At 43.4% G+C, this 14,753-nt stretch overlaps 2 protein-coding genes across 2 annotated transcripts; one reads left to right on the top strand and one right to left on the bottom strand.

The window, feature by feature from the left end:
- Window positions 1-3,497: 3,497 nt before the first annotated feature.
- On the top strand, window positions 3,498-6,118 carry LOC119341725 (probable LRR receptor-like serine/threonine-protein kinase At3g47570). Its single transcript, XM_037613585.1, has 2 exons — window positions 3,498-4,654; window positions 4,801-6,118. The coding sequence occupies exons 1-2, from the start codon at window positions 3,919-3,921 to the stop codon at window positions 5,172-5,174; spliced, it is 1,110 nt and encodes a 369-aa protein (XP_037469482.1). The 5' UTR covers window positions 3,498-3,918; the 3' UTR covers window positions 5,175-6,118.
- Window positions 6,119-7,724: 1,606 nt separating this feature from the next.
- LOC119337362 (probable galacturonosyltransferase 3) lies at window positions 7,725-11,007 on the bottom strand. Its single transcript, XM_037609479.1, has 8 exons — window positions 10,866-11,007; window positions 10,616-10,686; window positions 10,486-10,534; window positions 10,249-10,395; window positions 10,059-10,169; window positions 9,574-9,908; window positions 8,499-9,471; window positions 7,725-8,281 (listed from the first exon to the last, which is right to left on the bottom strand). The coding sequence occupies exons 1-8, from the start codon at window positions 10,971-10,973 to the stop codon at window positions 8,003-8,005; spliced, it is 2,073 nt and encodes a 690-aa protein (XP_037465376.1). The 5' UTR covers window positions 10,974-11,007; the 3' UTR covers window positions 7,725-8,002.
- Between the last annotated feature and the right edge of the window lie 3,746 nt (window positions 11,008-14,753).

The raw sequence follows: 14,753 nt of genomic DNA on the forward strand, positions 1-14,753 counted from the left end.
TTTCTTTCTTCACAAGGAAGGAAGAAAATCCCTTGTAAAGGTTGCTGGTCTACCTGGTCTCTCAGAGCAACCCATGTTCAAATTATTAGATTGCCGATGTCTAGTCGTGTCCAAACTATTAGATTGCTGATACCTAGTCAAAAAATATTCCATGGCGTAATCAATCTTACACGTTAAAATAATTGTTTTGAAATAACATAATCTATCTGGGTTGAAGTGCGAACCTAAAACCAAATTATTTTGCAAAAAAAAGAGTCGTGGTAAATTTCTGTAATAATACTTAGATCCTATCTTTTCTTTTGCGGGAAAACATCTGATCTATTCATTTTCAATCATGGGAGTACAATGAGCACTAGAAATAATAAAAATTAAATCCGGATTCATAAACCACCTAGCGACGACTACAAGCACTGAAACTTGCCGAAGGCGGCGCGCCACTGTCATGGTACGACCAGGCCTGGATACCGAGCCCACTGAGCGCCGTCCTCTGAAACAGTTTCGCCTGTTGAGCGGCTCACTAGCGCGTTGGCTAAGGTCGTGGGCCAGCGGACGAACACCAGGGCCCAGTCTGGGAATAAACAGACGCAGTGCCTGGATTATTTAGCACCACATCGCTCGGCTAGCAACGTTTTACGCGGGTTAAATAGCCCAGCGCTGACTTTCCCATCGCCGAGGACGCAAAGTTGATTCATTTAGCTCAGCCGAGGCAAAAGCATTCGCTACGCACTTCTGGCCGGGCCTGTCCTGGCGGCCTGTGACCCCAGGTCTCTCCCCTATAGAGGAGGTGCGGGGGGTTAGAAGTACGGTGCGATGTTAGTCTTTTTTTTTTCCTAATTTTTGTATTTCTTTTAAATTTTGCAGGTTGTGCAACAGGTGAACAAGTAAAGTCTAAACTAAAAAAACTAATTTTTTTACCTTTTCCTACTTTTTTTCTTTTATTAGTATTTTTTACTTTCCTAATCTTTTTTTCCCCTTTTTAACACTCTAAGGCTCATATTCTAATGTTTTGCACGTTGTGCAATAGATGCACATGTAAAGTCAAATAAAAAATAAAAAATAAAAATAAACTGAGAAAAGAATGTTGGTGGCCAGCCGAGTTGAGAAAAGAATGTATCCAAGAAATGCTTATCTTTGGCAGGAATACCTGAGAAACTAGTTCTTCTTTTCAGTACTCGTATTATTTTCTCAGTTCGTACTACCATTTGTCTTTACTTGAGAAGAAATGGTAGATAACAACACCCAGCCATTACTTACAAACGTACTGCCCATGCAGCATTTTCAGCAATGCAATTAATATTTGTCCAAGGAAAAATCCTTAAGAGTTATTAATAATAATTAAAAAAATTCAAAAAGTGGCCAGCACACTGCCAGATGAGTGGCAAAAAAGGTGCTACATGAGAAGAAAAAACTCAAGAAAAATGAGTTTCGTGCATAATCAAGAAAAGGGAAAAGGGTGATATATGACAGCACTCAGAGCTACTCCCTCCGTCCCATAATACAAAAGCGTTTTTGTGTCAAAAACGCTCTTACATTATGGGACGAGGGAGAACTTTTGTTGCATTTGCAGCCCACTTTAATTGGTGAAGCATCATCATCCCTCCTTCACAAGCTCTACAAAAACACCCACCTCTTCTTTCTCCACGCTCAACTTGCCTTTTCTTCTATGCACAAGGCATACAAAATTCTATCTGGATTTTTTAACCCACGGACCAGGTTTCAACAAAGGTGCTCGAGTCCTTAAATTCGGTCTGAAGTCACTAACATGAAAAAATATAGTACTATTTTAATCCAAAGGCTTTGCGGACATCGTGCAAATTCCTCATTTGATTTGTCAAGGCAGATCTTTGTAGCTCCGATGATTTTGATTTGTACGTACCAAGGATAAGAGCGCACAAAAGCAACCGCGCCAAGAACCAGCCCGACTGAGCAGACCATGTGGTTGAGGGGTAAACCACTGGGACGGCGCCTCGTCGGAATCAAATGGCTTGTGCTTCTCCTGCTCTCCACCATGGGGGTGGTGATGGGCGCACACGATCGACGACGCTGAGAGAGCTCTGGTAGCCTTCAAGGGAAGGATCCCAGGCCATTCCGGGGTGCTGGTCTCCTGGAATCGGAGCGTTGCCTACTGCGCCTGGGAGGGCGTCACGTGCAGCCAGAGGCACCGATCGAGGGTGGTCGCTCTGGACCTCAACTCCCAGGGGCTCTCCGGCACCATCTCCCCAGCCGTCGGCAACCTCACGATTCCTCCGCACACTCAACTTGAGCCTCAACCCCTTGTACGGCGAGATCCCTCCCAGCATCGGCTCCCTCCGCCGCCTCAGGTACCTTGGCCTGCAAGGGAACATGCTCACCGGTGCGATTCCAAGCAATATTAGCCACTGCACCAGCCTCAGGATGATGGTAATTGCTGACAACAAGGGGTTGCAAGGAAGCATACCTTCTGAGATCGGCAACATGCAATCGCTACGTGTTGTACACATATACAACAACAGCCTCACCGGGACCATCCCATCATCACTAGGGAACCTCTCCCAGGTGTCCATCTTGTCCCTGGCAGCTAACCATCTCGAGGGATCGATCCCCGAGGACATTGGGAACAACCCACATCTCGAGTTCCTTCAGCTGGCCATAAATAACCTCTCAGGTTTGCTTCCTCTTTCGTTGTACAACCAGTCGTCTCTATACATGCTGATCTGGGGAGAAGCCTTCCAAACATGCAACAGTTTGCAATTGGGAACAACCAATTTACTGGAGTTGTGCCTCCATCACTAACTAATATCTCCAGACTCCAGGTTTTTGATGCTCCAAATAACGGATTCAGTGGTGTTGTCCCTTCGGAGTTGGGAAGATTGCAGTCTCTTAGATGGTTTTGTCTGGATGCGAACAAGTTCGAGGCAAACAATGAGCGAGAATGGCAATTCCTTACTTCTTTGACAAACTGTAGCAGGCTGCGACTGATGTCTATAGAACAAAACAGGTTCTCGGGGCAATTGCCAACTTCAGTGTCTAACTTATCCACAAACATCCAAGAGCTGGATATTTTTAACAACAATACATCTGGTACTATTCCATCGGATATTGGAAATTTGATAGGTCTTGAGGTGCTTATTCTTGCTGGCAACTTGCTCACTGGGGCCATTCCTGAGACCATAGGGAAGCTTATACAATTGAAGAAGCTACATCTGAGTTCCAACAACTTATCAGGATTCATCCCCTCTTCCATCGGAAACCTCACTGGTCTTTATAGGCTTGGTGCAAGCTTCAACAGCTTGGAGAGACCGATTCCATCAAGCATTGGAAATTTGACCAAACTTTCATCATTAGATATATCGACGAACCATCTTTCTGGCTCAATTCCAAAGGAAATTACGCAACTATCATCCATCTCAATTTATTTGGCCTTGTCTTACAACTTGCTGGAGGGACTTCTACCTTCAGAAATTGGCAATTTGGTAAACCTCGAACAGCTTATTCTATCAGGGAACCAGTTGTCTGGTAAAATACCTGCAACCATTGGTGGCTGCTTAGTCCTGGAAACCCTCTTGATGGATGGCAATTCATTCCAAGGAAACATCCCTCCCAGTTTGAAGAACATAAAAGGGCTTACTGTACTGAATTTGACGGACAACAAACTGAACGGCAGCATTCCAAGGGACCTCAGCAAATATCACCAGCTTGCAGGAACTGTATCTTGCACATAATGATCTGTCAGGGTCAATACCTGAACTCCTGGGTTATTCAACATCGCTGCTCCACCTCGACATATCATTCAACAATTTACAAGGTGAGGTACCAAAAGAAGGGATTTTCAGGAATTTAACTGGACTATCAATTTTTGGAAACAATGAGTTATGTGGTGGAATACCACAGCTTCAGCTGCCAAAATGCCCAAGCTCCAAGAAAGGCTTGCCGAAGTCCATGAGAATAGTTGTCCCTACAGCAGTTGGTACCCTGGTCTTACTTGTAGCTCTTGCTTTAGCTGGATTTCTGTATAGAAAATTTAAGTCAGGATTGAGGAAAGAACAACTGTCACCTCAGAAGATCATGATTGACCTTCCAATGGTTTCATACAACGACATACTCAAAGCAACGGACGGGTTTTCAGAAACCAATCTGCTAGGGAAGGGAAGATATGGTACTGTATACAAAGGCACTCTAGAAAATTTTGCTGCGGCTGTGAAGGTGTTTAATCTGCAGCAATCTGGATCCTACAAGAGCTTCCTGGATGAATGTGAGGCACTAAGAAGAGTTAGGCACCGTTGCCTTGTAAAGATAATCACATGTTGTTCAAGCATCAACCACCAAGGCCAAGACTTCAGAGCGCTAGTCTTCGAGCTCATGCCCAATGGAAGCTTAGACCGCTGGATCCACCCAGATATTGAAAGCCAAAACAGAATGGGAACACTCAGCTTGTTACAGAGGTTAGATATCGCCATTGACCTCGTGGATGCTATAGACTATCTTCACAATGGTTGCCGACCTTCCATCATCCATTGCGATCTCAAGCCAAGCAACATTCTTCTCACAGAGGACATGAGGGCTCGTGTTGGGGATTTTGGCATTGCTAGAATTCTAAAAGAAGCTGCAAGCGAAGCTTCTGCAAGTTCCCTTAGCTCCATGGGAATAAGAGGATCCATTGGATATGTTGCTCCAGGTAACTGAATATGCTCCCCCTATGCTTGAAATGATCACATTTAATTAGATATATGCTTTTTAAGGCTTAATTAGATACAGTATATGTTTATGAAATAACTTCTGTGCATACCTGTTTATACCCCGAATTGTTTCAATCCATTGTAGAATATGGAGAAGGGCTTCCGGTATCTACTTATGGTGATGTGTACAGCCTTGGGATCACCTTGATCGAGATGTTTACTGGAAGGTGTCCGACAGACGACATGTTCAGAGATGGGCTAACCCTGCAATGCTTTGCAGAGGCAGCAGGTCTTCCTGGGAATGTCATGGTGATAGCAGACTCCAACATCCGGCTGCATGATGAAGCAAACAATAGCGCTGACGCAGAACATATAACCAGAGCCAAGGAATGTTTGGCTGCCATCATCCAGCTTGGCATCCTATGCTCAAAGCAATTGCCAAGAGAAAGGATGTCAACAAGTGATGCTGCTGCAGAGATGCATGCTATCAGAGATGCCTACATCAGTAATCAGAGATGAATTGCTGTCAAATCATATAAACAAACCACTACCACATGCCGATTGGGTCCTCTGAATTTATTCTTGAATCTGCAGTATATTGTGATGTAAAATATCAGCTGGTACTGTATTGTTCACTCTATATGCATTAACATTTGTGACAACATTTCGTGTGGCCTTGGGTGTAAATAAGACACATATGTTCTCCATCAGTTTATTCAGTCAACCCTTACCTGAATCAATCAGCCTCTAACTGTGAGAGACTGCTCATGATTTAATATTTGTTTTTTATGGGTGCATTTTGTTTCTAGGCTACATGGTTATGAGTTCTGACATTGAGAATGCTCCATTTTCCTCCACATTCTTATGCATAATAACTCCATGCTTATTGGGCTTGTAATTCGTATGGCAGAGCAAAAACATTTGAGTTTCTTTACTACCTTGTTGAACATTTATTGTCCTGTCAGTTCATATTCCATATAACACCCTTCTTGAGTCAGCAAAAGAATATTTACTAAGTTGTGCGTGTAGTTGATAAATGAGTAAGAGCTAGATTGCTAAGCATAAGAATGAAAAAAAAATATGATGCTGAACTATGTTAAAGATACCACTACTGTACCTAACTCCCTCCTGGTGAAAAACTCGTGGTCCAAAAGTACCAAAAAAGAATGATACATATGTCATTGTTTGCTTGTGTAGCAATGTCGAATGTGCGGCTGTCAACATCTTCATACTTGGACCAGCAGACCTTGTACACGGAAATGGCAAGGTCCAGCCAGGGCTTGTAATGACGGTATGTGCATTCTCAATTTCAGCAATGTCAACAGCTGGATCATATAGCCATGCCAAGTGCTTTCCAATGGATTTGTCAAACTGTAGAAGGTAATTGGCCCTGGAGGCAATGTGCCCAACTTCCACAACTTTTGCTACATGACTCGGCTCTTCAAAGTTACTTTCATTGCATTTCCAGCCCGCTTTGTTGAAGCATCATTGTCCCTCGTTGGCTCAGATTCTTGCTGCAGCTTCAGGCTCAGGGCTGATTCAAAGGAGTCCCTTCTTCTTAAAAAAATAAATCCAACACACTCTAGAAAAAGAGACACCTGTTCTTTTCTTCTTACAGAAGGGCATAGAAAAATTTATCCTTGGTTCCTACCTGATTATTTTATTCACTGCGGCTTACCTTGATGGATGGATCACTGGGACCTCCATGGATTTCAGCATCATGGATGCATGGGACCAGGTCAATTTAGCAGCACTTAATCTGGTCAACAAAGGTGCAGGAGTGGTCAAATTCAGTCTGAGGTCACTAACAGGAAAATGTTGGTGCTGCTACTATTTTACTCTGAAGAAAGGCTTTCTGGACACCGTACCAACTCCGCATTTGGAAAAGCAGATCATGTTGTACCTCAGATGAATTATACCAAGGAAAGGAGTAGAGAGCGAAAATAACCACACGAAGAACCAACACATCACAGCAGGCCATGTGGTGGAGGGGTACGCTGCTGCCACGGCACCTTATGGTGATGTGTACAGCCTCGGGATCACCTTGATCGAGATGTTTACAGGAAGGTGCCCGACAGATGATATGTTCAGAGATGGGTTTAACCCTGCAATACTTTGCAGATGCAGCACATCTATCTGGGAATGCCATGGAGATAGCAGACTCCAACATCTGGCAGCATGATGAAGCAAACAATAGCGCTGATGCAGAACATATAACCAGAGCCAGGGAATGTCTGGCTGCCATAATCCAGCTTGGCATCCTATGCTCAAAGCAATTGCTAGACAAAGGATGTCAACAAGTGATGCTGCTGCAGAGATGCATGCCATCAGAGATGCCTACCTCAGTAATCAGTGATTAGTTGATGCCAGATCATATGAACAAACCACTACCATATGCCAATTAGCAAGGTTTCTCTGAATTTATTCTTGAATCTGTAGTATTTTGTGATTTAAACTATGAGCTGGAACTGTATTAACCAACAAAAAATTTCACTACCAGATGAGGTGAAAAAAGGTGCTACACGTAAAGAAAAAATTCAATTAAAATGGGTGCTGTAAAAAGGTTCTACATGAACACATCACTAGACATAACTGACCCAGTTCTCCAGAGTTACCTTTTGTTGCATTTCCAGCCACCTTTGTTCGCTGACTCAGCTTCTTGCTGCAACTTCAGGTTCAGTGCTATTTCAAAGGGAACAACGTCAGGTTCAGTTCTACTCCCTCTGCTCCTAAACATAAGCCTTTTTAGAGATTCCAATACAGACTACATACGGAGCAAAATGAGTGAATCTACACTCTAAAATGCGTCTATATACATCTGTATATAGTTTGTATTGAAATCTCTAAAAGGTCTTATATTTAGAAATGGAGGGAGTATTCATAGGGAATGAGCACTCAACCTTCCTTTTTCCCTAAAAAAAATCCAGCACAAGCTCTACGCAACAGCCACCTGTTCATTCTCCACTCTCAGCTTCTCTTTTCTTCTTACAGAAGGCATAGAAAAATTACTCCATTTCTTTCCACATTCTTACACATAATTACTCCTACTTATTGGGCCTGTAATTCATATACCAGACAATAAACAGTTGGGTTTCTTTATTATCTTGTTGAACATTTACTGTTCTTTCAATTCATTTTTGTATCCTTGAACGAACAGAAGAATATTTACTATGCTGTGAATTTCAAATCGCTGTGCATGTAGTTGATACATGAGAAAAAGCTACTAAAGCACAAGAATAACAAGATTATGATGCTGAACAATGCTAGACATATCACTGCTCTACCTAACTCGCTCCTGGTAAAAAAAACTCGTGGTACAAAAGTACCAAAACAGAATGATACATATGTCATTGTTTGCTTGCGTAGCAACGCTGAATGTGTGAGCTGTCAACATCGACATACTTGGACCAGTAGGCCTTGTACTTGGAAACGGCAAGGTCCAGCCAGGGCTTGTAATTCCCATTGTAGTGAACTACCGCTGCATTCTCGATTTCAGCAATGTCAACAGCAGGATCGTAGCCAAGGCCCAAGACATGCCAAGTGTGATCCAATGGGTGTGTCAAATTGTAGAATGTAATTAGTCCTGGAGGTAATGTGCCCAGCTTCCACAACTTGCGATCCTCATTCTGAAAAACAGCTTCTCTTAGTAAGTAAAACCAATAAAAGCTACTCCCTCCGACCCATAATAAGTGTTGCAGTTTTGAACTAAGGTTTAAAACCTTATTTTGGGTCGGAGGGAGTACTGACAAGCGATTGTTGTAAGAGGACGACGTACACATAACATACACGGTGGGATAAATGTAGTTCAACAATATAACAATATTTTTTCGCTCCATTACTTACCAAATTTTGCCAATAATGGTATATTCCAGTGATGTTTCGCTTCCTCCACTCCTTCAGGTCAAACATGTTCATTCCAAAAGCCCAACCACAAGCACGTGGATCAAAGTTCTCAGAGATCTTAGGATGTGAGAAGTTGAGATAAGTGTCGAAGCGATGGAAACTTTCTTTGCAGGTTTCAACAGCACCATTTACCATCCCTTTAAGATCAACATCCCAGAGGGGTGTCAAGTCCTTCTGCACAACAACATCATCATCAAGAAACAGTATCTTGTCAAGCTTGGGATGTATCTCTGGCATGTAGAACCTTAGATGGTTGAGCATAGACAAATATTTTGGGTTCCTGTACTTCAGATTTTCAGTCCCATCAGAGAGTGATGACGGATCATGTGCTTTAAAGTAAAATTCCTTGAGACGAGCTGACTCAAGTTGCCGCATAACCAAACAATAAGACGAATTGAGCCACTTGAAATTGTCGATGTTCTCCACGTGGACAGTAGCAGGGCGGGGAGAATGACTGATGAACCACATCTTCATAGCTGCAAAATTAAGCTTGTCAGTGACGATGTGGAACACATGCTTATTTGGCTCCTTGGCATTTGTCACGGTTGATCTGACAACCACTGAGGCTGCAAGGACATTATCAGAAAATATAGCATAGTGATAGAGTGACCGGTCCTCGAGCTTTGCTTTATCTTCTTCGTCCTTCAAAGCAGCAGCTTGAAAATACTCCTTGATCACACCATCACGGAGATGATAATCGGTTATCAACTGCATATGTAGGCAGTGCAAGGGCATGGGAACCGTCTTTGCAGCATGCTGAACCAGGAACGTGTTTTGCTTTTTCGCAGTGTCGATATTAAGTTCCGCGGACTGCAGCATAACACGCAATCTTCTGGATACTTCATCAGAGTTGTACAGAACATCTCTAGCTGAAGACAACACATGCCCCATTGCTTTTGCTCTCTCTAAAGCGCTGCAGAACAAGAGAGGGCGATAATATATACATCGTTCCATGCCAATGCGAACAAGAAACTGAAGAAAAGTCTGAAATTTTCAGAGGTGTTAAATGAAGTACCTTGAATCCAGTTCACTGTCCATATTGGCATCCCCGATAGCTGCTTTGCTTTCTTTTATGCACTTCATGAGTGATGCATACAAGTCGGTCTCGTTCTGGGAACGTGCAATGGTGGCGTACACCTTGGCCATTATTATCTGATCGTTCATGAGCTTCACCGTGGAGTCTGTATTTGTGTGGTGGAACTCCTGCCTCCATATATTGTAACTGACTTTCACTTTATTATCGAAGTTCCTCGAGCTGTTTGTGGCCGCATTTCGCATCTGGAGCTCGGCCTCCTTGTCCATCTGAAGCAACTCTTGAATCCGCTGCTCCTTTCTTCTACGTCGAAATACCTGCAGGAACCGTGTGATGTTTACAACAAAGCGACAGCAATGAATAAGAGCTAGAAAATTTAGGGAGTGAACCAGAAACACTTGCGACGTAAAGATGAACGAATATCCACCATCTTACAAAACAACTATGCAAGACAAACAATGTCTGACCTCTCGCTTTAGTTTTATCGGATCGGGTCTTTGGGTTGCCGAAATCGCTGCACTTGAAAGATTGTTGGCTTCTGATCCGGTGTCCAGTGGCTGCTCCTCCGCGGTCTCTGTCTACCATAAGAGCAGGAGAACCACCAGTGAGAGTCTGAAACTAAAACAGGTGAGCCTAATATTTTTGTTCACGGCATACAATTTCGGCAGCCGGCTGGCTATCTCTGGGCAGCAGAGGGTTCTCCCAGATAGAGGACGACGCGAACTCCCTGGCGGTGACCTTGAACAGCTTGATCCGGCCATCCTGGTCGGTGTACGCGACGGTCTTGTTGAAATCCTCCACGTCCTGCGCAAGCAAACACAACCCCACATTGTTTCACATTGCACAATCGCACGCACGGCTCCAAGATTCCTGGGCTGGGAAGTGAGGCAGAACCTGCAGATCGCCGCACCCAGGGCAGCTCCGGTGACCGGCCTCGCGGGCGCTGCGGGGATTCACGGCAGCGTCAGAGTTAGAGCGTCTATTTATTAAGCGCGGCGCGGGCGGCGGCGGCGGCGGTACTTACGCTCGGTGGCGGTGGTCGGAGAAGAGCCGCCGCGACACCGCCGATCTGACGGAGGGGACGTGGACGACGACCTGCGGGGCCGGAGCGGGGGGGACGGTCAGGAGCGAGGGAGGGAGGGAGGAGGGAAAGAACCCATTTTTTTCCGCCGGCTCGTGCCGCGCCGCCGCATTCCGCCGTTGCGGCCGGCGGGGGCGGGTGTGGAGTGCGGAGTGTGGGTGGGTGGGTGGTAAGGAGGAGAGGGGAGGGGTACCTGGAAGGAGAGGAAGAGGAGGAGCAGGAGGAGCGCGAGGAGGCCGGAGCGCCGCCGCCACGCCGCCGCCGCCGGCGAGGGGTTGGGGGGCAGGGAGGGGAACGCCATGGAGGAGGGAGTGGTGGGGCCGGTGGCGGTTTTTCGGGGGACGAATCGCCGGGTGGCTCTAGCGGCCGTTTTTCCTTTGGGATCGCAACGGGAATGAAGGGGAAACTGTTACGGCCACACGTGCTGGTACACCCAAGGCAGTTGAGAATCATCATGGGTGGAGAAAAATACTGCGGGTAAAACCACAATTGCATTGTATATGAAAGAAAATGTCGACCTTTCACGGAAAGATCAAGGACGGAACCAAGATAGGCCTTTTTGGCCGACAGGGGCTTGGAGGGCACACTCCAAGCACAACCGCGCAATTTGAGCATGGCCTTACAACTCTATTGTACCATCTTTAACGTTGCGCCTCAAAAGAGGGTTGCCCGCCTTCGTAAAGATTGCTCCTTTTTTTTATCATTTTAGTTTGTAACAGCTGACCACACCTGCCTAAAAAGAGGGGGAACTTCATGTCTTTCCGTTTGAAAAGAGGGTTGCTCGCCTTCATAAAGATTGTTCTTTCACCGTACAAAGTGTGGGATTGTTGTCAACTAGTGGTTTCGCGTGGAGTTTCCCCTCAACCCTCGTTCCCGTCGGCCGATGATTGGTGGAATGCGAGTCTAAATGCATCCTTGGACCACAATCAACGTGTATGTCATGTTGAGTATGTGGAAGGAAAGGAGCATGCATGACTTCAACTTCCTTGGGTTAATCTATTTGGGGGTTGCAAAATATATTTGCCTTAAATTAAGGAGATGAACAAGTTTACTTAGAGTATGTAGAGCGCCATTTGGGCGTGGTTGTTTCACCAAAAACAACCTCATAGTATGTAAATTTAACTCTGTTTCCTAACTAAAAGAGAGTGTTCCTGCAAATTTCTTGAAAAGAATATAAACATCGTGTTCTACTTTAGCGGCACTATCTGTGTTTTATTAGAAGACAGGATGTACAGTTAGTATAAAATTGAGTCACTTATTTTGGGACGGAGAGAGTAGATGATAGACAAATGTTTTTTGCAGTGCTGACACACACTGGTAGGTATGGTTCCAACAAAGCTCCAGCTTTTTTGACCAGCCACTCTCCTAGTGCAGCATCAAATTCTCATTTTTATTTTACTGCAAGGAAGGCATCAAAGCATGATTTGATCCTCTAAGCGTCCTCAAATCATTTCTATCCACCGAAGAAAGTTTCTTATTTGATAATAAGATTGGCTTTGTAATGTTAGTGAGCTTCCCACTAGGAGCTAAACAAATAAAAGGGAAAGGGAAAGTGAAAGGGTGCCTAAATTGTTCTGAAGAACTTTTGGGTCAGTCTAGCACTTTAACCAGCTTCATCCAGGAGTAATCTGGAGCAGCTAGCAGAAAGTAAGCCCACCATCACTTTCTGCCTCATGATTCAAAGAAATGTTTTTTCGGCAACAAAACTATATCTTGACCGCATCAGAAATATCCTGCCGGTAAATGTTAAAATGCCCCTTTTCGATAAAAAAGGTGAAAGCAATATTGTTAAGATCTTTCTTTAAACCTAGACTGTTAAGATCTTTCAGGTAATGATTCAAAGGTTTGCTTTCTTCAGAGCAGGTAAATGTACAGAACTTCGGTACTTCAACAGAACCATGTTGGAAAGTCCACAATCACTTTTTCTGTCTCATGATTTTCAGCAACCAAACTAAAACATCCAACCAGAAATGTTCAATGAAAGGAAAAATAAATCGGTGAAATCTTTCCGGTAACGAGTCAAATGTTTGCGTTCTTCGGAGCAGAAGATGTATGGAATTTCAGCACTTCTATAACTGATAGTGACTGAATGCTGTTCTTAGTGCAACCTGATGCAATGCAACACTAGTGCAGAACAGGGCAATAGCACCGGTTCGTAAGGCCCTTTAGTGTCGATTCCGTAACCGGCACTAAAGTGTGGTCACTAAAGGCCCCCTCCCCTTTAATACCGGTTCAGCACGAACCGGTGCTAAAGGGCAACCACGTGGCACGAGCCAGCTCCGGGGGCCTGGAGCCCTTTAGTACCGGTTGGTAACACCAACCGGTACTATAAGGTTTGGGGTTTTTTTAGTTTTATGAATTCTTTTTCATTTAATTTTGTGTTTCCATTTTAATTCTTTTTCGTTTGCTGGTATTTTACGATACTACACATTGTAAACGTTATGCATATATATATATATATAGAATTTCTAGTAGAACCAATCATCGAGTTCAACATGATTGTCATGATATTATAAGCGTTCATATATAACACCACAAAAGCAAATCACTTAAGTTCAGAACGAAGAACACGGACATAAAAGGACAAGTACTAATTAAGAGCAGCATGAAGAACTAGCTAAATCACTCCTGCTAGCTACTCTTTCTCTGGTAAAATAGCATAGAACATGTATAGCTCTCCTGATTGATCATACTGGAGCATGCCGATGAACCTGTCTTCTAATCGTGGGTTGCGCTTCTCATTGCTGCCCCCTAGTACTTCTCTGCGATCATTAACAATTTTCCTCCAATCTTTCACTGTTAAGCATTCATCGCTTCTAGAAATCCTGAATGCATTCATGTGCAATGCAGGATATCTTGGCCTTAAGCTAACAATTGACATCTGACCTTTAGTCTCGATCCCCTGAGGCACAACTGTCATCGGGAGTCCCTGTTGAAGAACATCGTATAGTACTTAATTAATATACTTAACAATGAAAGTTTAGCAAAAAAAATATGTATGCAAAATATGCACTGAGGACAAATAGTAAATATCTTACCATCATTCCTAAATAGATGTGACCGTAGTTCAATACCATCACTATTGGTCGCACGTTTTGAGTACTAACATTTCCAAGTGCAGGAAAAAAATTTGTCTTGACAGTATGAAGATCCTCAAACCATGAAACATAATGACTTATCTCCTCGCAGTTTAGTTCAGCTCTGGGACAGTAGAATGTCCTGTCTACCAAGCGCCGGACATGTTTGGTTGAATAAAGATAAGCTGTCAATAGAAATTAGTTGTCAGTTATTTTTGAAATAAGCAATATCAAAGACAAAAATATATTTGAAAAGAACTCACATAATGGTAGAATTGGAGGCGTCTGCACATCAACTCATATGTCTCTATTACCTTCAATATCATCTTCCGGACGAATATCAAAGGTGATAACCATACCAGGCTTCAAATGCATAAGCCTTGCATAGTGCTTGCCAAGTTTTGCATTCAAAATAGGTGTACGTGTGTGCATTGTATACTTTGACGTTGAAAGTATAACCATCATGCTCAGTTTTCAGATAAGCTCTCTTTACCTCCATTGTTTCCATATCTTTGAAACCTATCTTATCCAAGACAAAAATTCTTGCATGGCATAGGATGAGCTAGTAGAATAGTGAAAATTAAAAATTATAAGTCAGGCAAATGAAGCATATATAAGTCATGCTTAATTACGAAAACAGACTTGTCGTTGTGACTTACTGTATCGAATTTGAAAGTCTCATCCAGCTTGATGCTGAATCGCCTACCATCAACAAGGAAATTTCTATCGCACTGGCCGCGCTCGTTTTCACAGTATGTGCACATACCGAAATTTTTTCCGTCGTCAGACAACATTTCCTATGTTCATATTAGGCGAAATATTAAACACTTACTAATTCAATTAATTCAACTACTTCTATTAATTCAACTAAGCATTTACTAAAAATAAACTAGTTCTATCCATCTCTTTCTCAGACTTATCCCACTTAGGTGAAACATTAAACATTTATTACTATCTAACATTAATTAATATCTAGCCAATTCAAATATATATCTAACTATATT

This window comes from Triticum dicoccoides, chromosome 7B, assembly GCF_002162155.2.
Source record: "Triticum dicoccoides isolate Atlit2015 ecotype Zavitan chromosome 7B, WEW_v2.0, whole genome shotgun sequence".
Lineage (NCBI taxonomy): Eukaryota > Viridiplantae > Streptophyta > Magnoliopsida > Poales > Poaceae > Triticum > Triticum dicoccoides.